General features: G+C 35.1%; 1 protein-coding gene across 3 annotated transcripts in view; it reads left to right on the forward strand.

Annotated features, from left to right (window-relative positions):
* LOC150093895 (uncharacterized) overlaps window positions 1–13,190 on the forward strand; it is a 159,995-nt gene that overhangs the window by 99,370 nt on the left and 47,435 nt on the right. For all 3 annotated transcript variants that reach the window (XM_090413015.1, XM_090413013.1, XM_090413014.1), the window contains one exon: window positions 8,542–8,862. In XM_090413015.1, the coding sequence (XP_090269141.1) occupies window positions 8,542–8,862 (321 nt within the window). The remainder of the gene's footprint in view (window positions 1–8,541; window positions 8,863–13,190) is intronic.

Raw genomic sequence — 13,190 nt, forward strand, 5'->3', positions numbered from 1 at the left:
TGTAACGCATAATAAGACTCTTCTTAACTCTTTCGATTAACTGAGATTCCACGTCACCTGCCATATCATTAATTCAGCGATCGACAGCGTCATTTGAAAGAGGAATCAAATCGACATTTTTTAGTAACTTGTTGCCAAACATAGTTTTTACCACATCTTTCATAGCTGGAAGTAGCAAATTTTCCCTGTTTTTGCTATGCACAAACTTAAGAGATAGGATGCTTCCAGTTCTTTGCAATTAATGGAACCCATGGCCCGAAACTATATCTTTCCCATGATTTAATGTCCCTGTGCGTCACTGAAAAATTTGAATTGGCTTATTTTTCACATCACAATCTTTAGTTTCTAAATGTCTGCGGAGTTTCGCAGGTTTCATGCACTCATTCGACAACATTTCATAACACAAAACACATTGGGGTTTCTGTTCACTTTCATCTCCACACCAAGTAAACTCGAATTCCAAATATGAGTTGTTATATTTCCTTCTGTATTTTTTCTTTGAAACTGCTTGTTTCTTCTACTTTAATAGTATCAGATTTACTTGCCGTTACAACACGTGTATCACAATTAGGGTTAGTATCACCTGTTTCATTTGCTCTTCTTTTCAAAGTCCTAGTTCTAAGCCACTTTTCCATTATTAAAAAACGTTTCCGAAAAATATATAAATCTATAAATACTGGTGTTAACTCATGACACACTTTGTCCAAGTATCACTTAGCACTTCTGAAGATATACTGAGCCTTGGTTGAAGGAGGGAAACCTTCAATAATAAAAATCAATAAACAACAAGCAATTGGTTGAAATGCAGTAACACATGTTCACTTTAAATCTGACAAAATAGCAAGGGAAGGTGGAAGCAATAAAACTATATTGTTGTTCACTTCACCCCTCTTTTATTATTCATCAATTTGCCGCTACAAATTTAGCGGCAGAATGACGAATAATAAAAGAGGGGTGAAGTGAACAACAATACAGTTTTATTGCTTCCACCTTTGAACATTCTGACACTATTTTTAAATCTCCATTTGATTTCAATAATTTTTACATACTTATTCAATTTTAATTTGTTTTGTTTGGATAATTAAAAAATATATATTTAATTTAAGTCTGCCTGCAGACCACCTGCCCCCATCGTCTTGGACCACAAGTTGGGAAACACTGAAATAGACTATATCATCATCATTAGTAAAAGACATAGGAGTTGCATTCAGAATATCAAGCTTCAGAGGACTGAATGTGATAGTGACCATTTTCTAATTGGTGCTATTCTTAAAGTTAAAATAAACTAATTATTTTTTAGCACGTGCAAATCAACTGAGATACAGTATTAAAAATTAGTTAAAACTGAAGAGAGAAGAAAATATGAGTATGTATTAAAACAGAAATGGAAAAATATGCAGTTGGAAATATAAAACATCTGGAATTTTTTCCCAGGATTGCATAAAAGTAGCAGCAGAAAATTCAATTGGAATTCAAAGTAAAATACAGCATAAAAAATGGTTTAGTGAAGAATGTGAACTGGCAATAAAGAAAAAAGATAGAAGCATTTGGCTTAATTATCTGACTGATATGCATGTCACTCAGAGATACAAGGAGAGCAACAAGGAAGCCAATAAAATAATAAGGCAACAGAAAATAAAAGAAAATTTGTACCTGAACAGATTGAAAAAAAAATCCAGAAACATTTTATAGTAAATAACTCTAGAAAAACGTTTCTGTGAAATTAAAAACCAAAAAACAAGTCCACAAAGGAAAACAACAATAACAATGGACAAAGCACGAGCCACTAGAGATGAAATAGCAGACAGGTGGAGAGAGTACTTTAACAAACTCCTAAATTATAATGAACCTGTCTGAGTCTTTCAAACAGAAAACACTTATCATCCTTGTCACCCAGAAATATTTAAACCTTCACTAGTTAAGTAAAAGAATTGCATGTGCATTAAATCTTCACTAGTTAAGTATAAAGCAGCTCAAAGACAACAAGGCACCAGGTGTTGATGAAATAGTAGCTGAAATCAATAAATATAGGAAAGTGAATTAACTACTCATATACATTGACTAGTAAGTTTAATATGGGGGAAAAGACTAGATACTTGCAGAATGGAAAGAATCACTAATCATTCTAATATATAAAAAAAGAAACAAAAATCAATGTGAAAATTACAACAGAATATTGCTGCTCTCAACAGGCTACAAAATTTTATCTAATGTATACTAAAAAGAATCTTACCTTATGCTGAAGAAAATATAGGTGAATATCAAACAAGATTCCAAAGAAATAGATCAACAGTTGACCAAATTTTTACACTTAGAAAAAAATGGAAATATAATCTGCAGGAATTCTATATTTTATAGACTTTAGAAAAGCATATGATAGCATTTATAGAGATGGTCTTTGGGGAGTATTAGATGAATGAGGAATACCTCATGAGATAATGTGTTTAATCAAAATTTGCACCACTGACAGCCGAAGCATTGTGTTAGCTATTATTATTATTTATTATTATTATTCGTGACACCTCCAAGGAGTCCGAAGACTCATCGTGGGAGGACACCTACAACTGTCTCAACCACTACACCGAACCTCTACTATGAATCAATGCCATCTACCGCCCAACTCCACCACAACTAGTATTTTTTATCTGTAAATTGCGTGTATTCTGAAGGGCCGATTTGTCTGTATGCGGGATGAAACACCCGAGTTTCCGGGAGAAAAAACCCTGCTACCTCCGTATGAAATTGGCTAACTCACCTTCGATTGAAATCGTCCAGATAAAGATTCCTCCCGTCGCGACGAGAATCGAACTTAGGCCTATTCCAATCGAAGGGCGCAATGTACCATTGTTCTTCCAATTGCACTATGGAATTAGATCAGAGATCTAATTCCGTAGAATTAGATCTGAGCTAATAGAATTAGATCAGAATCTTTTGATATTAAGACAGGATTTGAAACAAGGAGATGCTTTTTCATCCATCCTTTTTAATTTAGCATTAGAAAAATGTATTTAAGAAACTGTAAAAGATAACACAAACAGAACAGTAATATTAGGATATGCAGATGATATATTCCTAGTTGGAGAAAATGCTGAAAACAATAGAACAACATTTTAGAAAACTCAAAATTGCTGCTGAAAACTAGAATTACAAATCAGCCACGATAAAACTGAATATTTAAATATATACAGAAATCACAATCAAGCAGAAAATAATCCATTTACCATTGATAACCTGAAATTTATAAGTGCCACCTCCTTCAGATATTTGGAACATTGATTACTCGAGATAATAAAATTAATACAGGGATAAAAATTAGAATACATGCTGCCAATAGGTCTTATTATTCACTACATCATTTACTATATGTAAATGATGAATTTACATCATTTACATATAGTAAATGATGTAAATTCAATCATTTACAATCATTAGACCTATTGTTCTATATGGAGCAGAAACCTGAAGCGTAACAGACCATGATGTAAAAGTGTTGTAGAGCTTTGAAAATAAAATCCTCAGAAAAATCTATGGACCTGTAAGCAATAACAGATGAATAGAGAAGACATAATCAAGAACTATATGAACTCTATAGATCTCCACTTCTAGCTGATGAAATCAGAGCAGGCAGATTGAAATGGCTTGGACATGTGGAAAGAATGGGTAGGGAGAGAATAGCTAAACAAGCATTCAAGAAAAGTGACCTAGAGGTAGACCATGGATATGTTGGGAGGATAATATCCAAAAATACTTAGCTGAGATGGAAATTCATAACTGGAATGAAAAAGCTCAAATCCAGCAGATAATAGACTCCTATGTTCCAACACCTCTGGATTCTTCAACAGACTGCAGAGTTCCAATCCCTTATATTTCTGGCATCTCGGAACCGATTCATAGAATTTTGAAGGAGTATCATCTCATTCCCACATATTTTCTGATCAACAACATTTCTCATCTGTTGCCATCTACAAAAGACAAACTGGACTTCTATTATTAGTTGGCGTTTACCAGATACTGTGTGAATGTAATCTAACATACTTTGGACAAACAGGCTGTTCCATAGAAAAAAGAATTAATGAACATCAGTATTATATCAAATACATGAAACCTCAAAAGTCTGGTCTGGAACAACATAGTATTGACACTAAACACAATATCCAGTGGGATAAAGCTCCATCTTCTCCATAGCTGCAGGTTTAAATATGAAAGTTGCGAAGCCCTTTTACATCGGCCAAATCTGAATTGGAATGATTGTCTCCCTCCCCCAAAAGTTTGGGAGATTCTTGTCTTATGTAACCATCAAAAATAGTTTTTAATAATATTTATTAATTCTAATTTCTAGCATGCATCAACAGTTTTTAATTGGTAAGCCACCGACTGCTGTATGTACTTTGTAATCCGGTTCCTGTGATTGCTTGTTTCTACACACTGATGATGTACTGTTATTTTCAGTATGAAATATCTGTTCTTTCATTTCATTAAAGTTAATTACTGTAGTTATCATGTAATTTATTATTTAAAGGCACAGAATTGAAACTATTTGTGGGATAGTGGTTAAATTTTGTCAATGAGGTGGGGTTGTTATCAGCCGAATCACCCTACAAAGTTATTAGCTGGATGGATATTATGGGAAGGGACTACCAGGACCTGTTCCCCTTTATTGAAATACTATTGAAATGAAGGGTACCTCTCCAAACACTCTAAGGATCAACAAGATAATCTAAATCTCATTAAGTGATCTGAAAGGACCACTACTAAACTATTACTCCATGTCAGGAAACAGTAATTGCTCCATCCAGTGACAGGCAAAAACTTACCATTAAGACAAAACTACTCTACTCCCCAGGAGGCCAGCCTGCCATCAGCAAGAGTCAGGCTCAGAAGAGATACCAAGGTTAACTGTTCTGGCAAAATGGATTGATTGGATCTATGGTCCTTTATCGGATTTGCAATGAAATTGCTGAAAGGAATATCATTAAGCACTTGGCTCGTCTATCGTGGGCTATTAACTACTTGTTTCAGTATTTTTTTTAGATATTTGTTTGTTTTAGTTTATCACTAGGTGGTAGACTGTAACAGACTTGGAATATTATTAAGTCTTTGGCTCACCCATTATAGGCTTCTGGCACTGTAAACCCAAGGTAAACTGTTCTGGCAAGATGGACTGATTGGACCTATGGTCCTTTATCGGATTTGCAATGAAATTGCTTACCTGCTCAGTATACTTTTGGGACATTTCTGTTTTGCAGGGTTATGCTCATTAACCACTTGGTAGATTTAATAGGTTAAAGTGGATGGTAGCATTTGATTTGCAAAGAATTTTGCAGCCCTAGGAAAGTTTTCCTAGGACTGCAAAACTTTCGTGTAGGAAAGTTTTGATCTCAGGGATATCAGATAAGTCATATTTCCCATATATAATTAGTAAAAAGGTGTATAACCTTAATTTTTTAATTTGTGACCTAAGAAAAAAATTAAATTTTTTTTTCAATGGTCACAAATTACTTGCCAAGAAAATATATATTCTTCTTGAATCCTTTATCCAAGTGTAAGCAAACAAAGTTTGTCCATGAATTATCTTCATGAGAGTAGCCCTATATACAAGTAGCCCTAGTTGTGAAGGGAGTCTGTGTAGCTCAGTGAAAGGGGTGTGTGCCATCCACACTGCTACACCACCCAAAGAAAGAGGGTCATGAGTTCATTTCTCGTTGCCGACTAGAGGAACTTTTACTAAGTCTTTTTTTGACTGGTTCCCAAGTTAGTCGATCTCTGTCTTGGGCAAGTGGATTTTTTTTTCTCCTGAAAATTTAGATATTTCATTCTGTAAACTCAAGAAAATTGACTATACACACTATTTTCACACAATAAATATAGTGTAAGGGTTAGGGACCACGAGATGGCAGGACTTGTCAGTTTCCTCTCTTCACTGAATGCTGTGCGTAATTAGTGATAGTCTTGTCAGCTATCTTCAGTTGACTACCAGTGGAAATTGAATTACCCCCCCTCAGTCTCCAAAAGTTTGACATGGCTAAAGTGGCCTCACCAAATCCCCATAAGGGAATAAAATGCATTAGCTGATTGTACTTCACTTGCAAGCTTAATTTAATTTATAACCAAGTGAAAAACTTTCTACATATATGGGAAATATATATAGAAACTGGCATAATCTCATGTGATATGTTTATCCCAGGAGGGACTAGGGTAAATGCTAGTCTAAGGAGCAAGATCTGATACTGTCTGGTGATTTGTGTATAACTCAAAGTAAGCGTAGGTGAGCTGAGATCCTTTTGGTAAGGAATAATGCAATACTGCATTTTGGTGTCACTGAATGTGAGTAGGTTATCCTTGCATCATTGAAGGATGATATGGAGATCATTATTTAAGTCACTAGTTGCAGACAATGTTGAAGCACAGGATGCCTGAGCACACAAAGGGGTATATTGTCATCAGCAAAGTTGTGGCTGGATTTGATCATTGAATGTAAGTCATTGTGTGTTGGAAAAAAATAGCAGGTAATAGACACCAGAACCTGCATTAGGGTGAAGCTTGAAGAGGAGCCATCCAACATGACATTCAGTAAACAACCAGAGAAAAAGTTTGCTATACAGTTATGAAGGTGTCAGGTAGACTAATGCAGTGCTTCCCAAACTTATGGATGTAAAGGCCCCCTTTGAAAAATTAAAATATTTCACAGCCCACATCAGAAAACAAAATTGTAATACAGACATTTATTATTATAATATTTATTGTATTTATATTCAATACAAAACATACACAGTGAATATTGCAAAAATCAAATGCCAATATTACATTTTAGCATCTTACATACACATTTGACATGGCACACACTTAGTCTTAAAACATTTTAAATTTATTTCCATTATATCACGGCCCCCTCAACAAAATTAATGGCCCCCAAGGGGGCTGCAGCCCACAGTTGGGGAAGCGCTGGACTAATGGATAGTAGTTTACTGAGCAGGCCAGGCACAGTCAAAAGCCAAATGTCAAGATTGACAATGCATGTTTCTGCAAACCTTTCCATGGGACATATCCAGTGATAAGTGACATAGGCTAAGAAGACAATTGTGCATCCAGAGTGGTGAAAGTAATCCTTACTGATAGTCATTGAATAACTGGTGAGCTTCTGCATAGCATAGCAGAGAAGTTTACTGTTGATGAGTTCTTTATTTTGGAAAGGATTGAGGTTAATGTGAATGTTGGGTTTGGGTTCTCCCTTTTATGGGGATAAGTTGGGTTTATGCTTGTTTCCATGCATAAGCTTAAATGCGAGCTGAGTATAAAAGTGATGTATATTGTAGAGGTGATATGAGGGAGGTGTGGTGTCAGTTCTGAATGCAGTGTATAAGTAATACATTTGGAGAGATGCCATTGGGACAAAATGAGTTTAAGTTATTTAATATTCTTCTGAATTTTCTTTTTCCCCAAAACCCTAGTCACAGGCAGCACATAGTGCATGTGTTGTATGGTAAGTAGAAGGCAGTTTGCCTTGGTCATCTGTTCAGGAGTTGATGGAAAAGAGTAATGCCAGGAGTCAGATAAAGCCCCTTTATCTCTCCATCTGGATGAGCGAAAGAGTGAAGGTTATGTCTTGATGGCCTTTGCAAAAGTTCAGAGGGCAGTGTCCATTTGAGCAGGACGTGTGTTTTCTGCTTTTGGCACTTACGAAGTTACATTTGGATTTGCTGATGGCTGTTTTTAATTTATTGCTTGCGTCAGCATGGGCTTCGCTTCACACTCAGCAAAAAAAAAAAAAAAATAAGTCATGCCAAATTATTTTTGTTTAACTACTTTGTTAAACTGTGGTTTAGAATTTTGGATGGCATGTGGAATGAAGATTTTCACTTTCATGCCAGTGAGGAAATACTTTTTCTCCAACTTCATACTTTAAATTAAAGATTCCAAGAAATTATATTCTTGGTTTAATCCTTTATCCAAATCATATCAATTGCCTTAGTATCCCATAATGCAAAGCACACATTATTAGATGTGTATAATTCTGTGCTTTATAAGGGCTACTATCCAGACCAGTTTTGACTTTTATTGAGGTCTCATCATTGGGAGCCAGACCATGAAGAGATATCAAGGTTGAAAATGCAGAAATCATATTTCCCATATGATTTCTGCATTTTCAAAAGGTACCACACCTATTCTGGGTTAGAGATAGATGTTGAAAGTTTTTTTTTTTTTTTTCACTTGAATAATGCATAGCATTCTACACATCTGAATATGTGTGTGTGCATGCGCTTTTCATTATGGATGCTAAGGCAGTATATGTGAAGTCATTAGCCTCTATATACAAGTAGCCCAGTTGTGAAGATACTTCACACACAAAAATTGTTTGCTTACACTTGGATAAAGGATTAAACAAAATTATAATTTCTTGGCATCTTTAATTTATAGTTTAACCAAGTGAATAAACTTTCAACTTCATATCTCTTTATTTTCATTCTTAATAAATTTGTCTTTTGTTTTCTTTTTTTTTTTTTTTTTAAATAAATTAATCATTGAAGATTTTATTCTTTACAGATGCTAGAAATATTTGTGACTGGAAAATGCTCATTATGGTTTATCTTGGAGGATTGCCATTCAATAGAATAGAAGGGAAATTTCTACAGGCTCCAATTCATTTAGATATTACTAGTTACAAGATATCAGTTGTAGATGATAATTCCTTCACACCAGTTAGAAGCACGATTATGTATGCTGACAAGAATAAAATGCTTGCTTTTGTTTTTGAAAATATTGACAAAGGAACATACTACATTGCAGCTGAAGTAAATGATTTTTCTTATTCAAACTGCTCATTTACAAAATCCAAACAGTTTGTTATTCCTTCATCATTAACTGGTAAGTTTCAGACTGATACTTAGTTCTTGAGCTAGTTATGTTAAATATACATGAAAAGGATATTATCTTCATATATACGTGTGTGTGTGTGTGTGTGTGTGTGTGTGTGTGTGTGTGTGTGTGTGTGTTTAGATGCATTTTTAATTGAAAATGTTCTATTATAACATTACTTTGGGAATCAGATAGCAATGTCTTCTTTGTCCTGATACTATGTAACATGCACATATATCCTTAGCTGTGTAGATTGCATATTACATACCAATAAAAACCAAGCAGGAAATGATTAATGGAATTTGAAAAAAAAATCATTGATAATTTCCTGACATATGATAAATTAAGGAAACAGTTTATGTGCAGTGGCTCAGTTAATGAAAAGGAAAGAAATTGTTAGTGTCTAGATCCAGAATCAATTACTTACAGCAGTATTATATTGTATTCCTAAGGTTTGGAGGATAAATAGAGCAGGAGTGAAATGGATCAACTATGGAATTAAAGAACAAGGTTTGTTCTTTAATTCCATAGTTGAAATCAACAGCATAAGGAATATAAGGTGCAAGCTAGGATGGTGACAAATGTGGTAGAGAAAAAGAAATTGGTGTATGAAAAGAGATTGGTTGAAGCAATAAAGCAAAACCCTAGATAATTCTACAGTTATGTTGCTAGTAGAAAAAAAAAGTTGAATATGGAAGGGCTACTATCCAGACCAGTTTTGACCTTTATTGAGGTCTCATCATTGGGAGCCAGACCATGAAGAGATATCAAGGTTGAAAATGCAAAAATCATATTTCCCATATGATTTCTGCATTTTCAAAAGGTACCATACCTATTCTAGGTTAGAGATAGATGTTGAAAGTTTTTTTTTTTCACTTGAATAAAACATAGCATTCTACACATCTGAATATGTCTGTGCGCATGCACTTATGGAATATGACCTTAGTTGTTGGAGATGGAACACAAGTCATATCTGCTGAAGATATAGTGGAAATGTGCAGTGAATATTTCACAGTGTATTTCATGGGTGGGGGAGGCTAGAAATGCAAAGTGCTTAGAATATTAAGTAACCTAGATGTTAATAAAGCTGTGGGATTGGTTGAAATATCACCATGTATATTAAGGGGTGGCAAATGAGCTGGTAAACAACCAAGTGCCCTTGACTTGGTTGTTCAACAGAAGTCTGGCAACAAGAACAGTCCCAGAAGAGCGGAAAGACAGAAATTAGTGAGGATTAGTGAAATATAAGGGAGGATTCAAGTTAGTAGTATCAAGCTATGGGCCACTATGTATATCAAGTATAGTGGTGAAGGTGTTGAGAGGCTGGTTAGAGACAGAATGCAAACATGGATTGATGAGAATGGCAAGCTTTCAAGAGAGTAGCATGAGCTTGTTAAGGGGAGGTCATGCTTTAGTATTTTATAACAGGGTGACTAGTATATTGGGTGGGGGAGATGCTTATACAGTGATGTATTTGGATTTTACTAAAACATTTGATCAAGTATCACATGATAAACTACCATTAAAATTGGACAGGTTAGGGATGACTAGTCATTTTGTAGTTGGATTACAAATTATGAGTTATGTATGGAGGTGCAGTTGTGTGGAGGGCTTCCAAAAAAAAAAAAAATGAAGTTGACAAGTGGGATACCACATGGTTCTCTTATTTAACTTATATATAGTGATATAGTTCATGGTGTGAAAGGAGATATTCATTTGTTTGCTGATTATGCTAAATTAGGAAGAGCAACATCAGGTAGTTCTGATTTGTTGTGGTTTCAAGAGGATTTGAATAGGTTGGTGCTTTGGGCTGAAGAATTTACATTTAGCAACATTGAAATGATATCTCTATTCTTCAGCCCAAAGCACCAACCTATTAAAATTCTTTTGTAAGTACTTTGTCCAGAGAAGAAGGAATGAGGTTTACCACATCGGAGGAACTTTGCTTCAGGAGGTGGAGGAAGCAAGGAATCTGGGTATCTATTGCAAGCATCACTATAACCAAATATGCAAAAGTCCCAACCAAAGTGAGTTACGTACAGTTCTGTAATAAAAGAAATTACATGCTATAACAAATGCTTCCTCTGGTTCTTATGAGTTTGTTATAGTGAAAGCCAACTATAACTGATTATCAGTATGGCATCTGCCACAATTCACTTATGGTGAAATCTTACTTAGGTCACCAAAAGACTCATGGATGTCTCTTGCACAAGATCATCAAACCATGCCTTAACCCTTTTAGGACCATGGGACATATGTGTCCCCACATAAAATTTTAATTTATTTGCAAGAATTTTATAGAATTTCATTATTCTATAGAATTTTATACAATTTTATAGAATTTTATGGGACACATGTGTCCCATGAAATTCTATAAAACCTACGATTTTTTCCTACATAATGATGTTTTATGTTAAATAGATACCTAATAAAGTCATTTTAATACCTAAAAACTTTGTATTACTTCATAAGTCCTTCTGGTCCTGAAAGGGTTAAACCCATTCACATTATCCCCACTGTCAGGCAGCACAATCCACTTGTCACCTGCACTACATGAAAATAACAGTCTTCTCACTCCCTTGCTCACATCCTCCTTATATAGTTTTCAGGGATGGCCTCTTATTCTATTCCTGTCTCCCTCTACTCTTTGAAAAATCTCCTTCACATCAATCTGGCAACAACCTCTTCACCAATTTATATGGCTCAATCATGTTCCTTCTCTGCCTATTCACAGAGCTCTGCAAATTGTATTCCCTCAATCTGTCTTCATATCCCAGATTCCAAAGACCCTCTGAATACTAAGATAAAATTTTCTCATCCTTTTGAAAACCAAAGCGAATAGATCTTTTCAGGTGGCCTACTGTGAACATGATATTTGGATAATTACTATTCGTAGTATTCTGTTATATGAATGACTGTGTAATTGAATCATATATATATATATATATTTATATATAGATGATACATAAATAGTGTTATTCATATGCTGATGACAGCGAGTACAATAAATAGCCAGTACATCGTTATTCAGGGGAGTTTATAAAAGGTAGTGTGTGTGTGCTATGTATTCATTATCAAGAGAAAATGGATTTGATATGAGAATAAGAGTAGAGAGAGAGTGTTGTAGGTGTTTTATGAGCCAGAAATGTGCAACATTGGAAAGTGGAGAAAATGAAGTAATGAAAGTTAATGCTGAAAGCCAGGAAACTGAGAATATAGTGAATAGAGCTACAGGAGTAAATGATAATAAAAAAAAAACGTAAAAGAGACTATCGTTGAAAGTAGTATTAAGGTAGTGTGTGTGTGAAAGTTAGATCAAAAGACTGTAAGATAGCAAGCATGATAAATAGCCAGGACAAAAGTGCAACCATCTGGATAGAGTAATCATGTATGGGGATTTCATTATTAGAGGTGTGGTAAATGAGAAGATGCACAAGGTTTGCTGTCCAGTGGGTAGATTGAACAGAGCAATTGAAGCACTAAATATGAGGAAGAAATGAGCAAAAAGAATTGGTAGTGGTAGCATGGATGAGGACATTGCTAAGGACAGTAAAAGATAATAGTATGTTACATAGGTATAATAGTAATGAGTCAAGATGCCAAGCAAAGGTTATGAATGGGATGGCAGAGTTGTGTGAGAAGAAAGGAATTCATTTTATGAATAATTGGAATGAATTTTAGAGATGGAAAATAAAAGAAATAGGCAACATTTAAATGGATTTGCTGTGATTCAACTGGAGAAACTGTTGCTGCAATAGAGTAATAACTGAAGTGAATGGAAGAACTGAGAAAGCAAGAAGTGGTAGAGGTGACATGGAAGAGCAACGAAGTAATGCAGGAGAGCTTGTGAATGAAGAGGTGAGTGGCATGAGTGAAGAAACACATGACAAAACATGGAAATGGGTGGGGAGGGGTTGGAGAGGGGGACACTATGCGAGAGAAGAGTAGATGATGGATACAGAAGTGTATGAGAGAGAGAGAGAGAGAGAAAGGATTGAGATGATAAGACATGGGGACAACAAACAGGTTGCAAGATCAGTGATGATAAAGAGTGAGCAGTGGGGGGGGGGGTATGATGGAGGAGTCACATCTGAGTAGCGGGATTGGCAACACTTGCTATAGAACCAGAAATAAGCTAGTATGTATTGGTTACAAATGCTGGAAGTATTTGAAATAAAGGAAATGAAATTGTAGCATTAATAGAGTATATTCACCCAAAAATTGTTGGAATAAGTCAGACATAGTTAGATGAAGATGGCATACTGACAAGAATAGAGATAGATGGATGTGATGTTTTTTTATGAAGACCGACAGCACAGAAATATCAGAGTGTTGTT

This window comes from Typopeltis vanoorti, chromosome 23, assembly GCF_054136105.1.
Source record: "Typopeltis vanoorti isolate ZY-2024b chromosome 23, IOZ_Tvanoo_1.0, whole genome shotgun sequence".
NCBI classification, from domain to species: domain Eukaryota; kingdom Metazoa; phylum Arthropoda; class Arachnida; order Uropygi; family Thelyphonidae; genus Typopeltis; species Typopeltis vanoorti.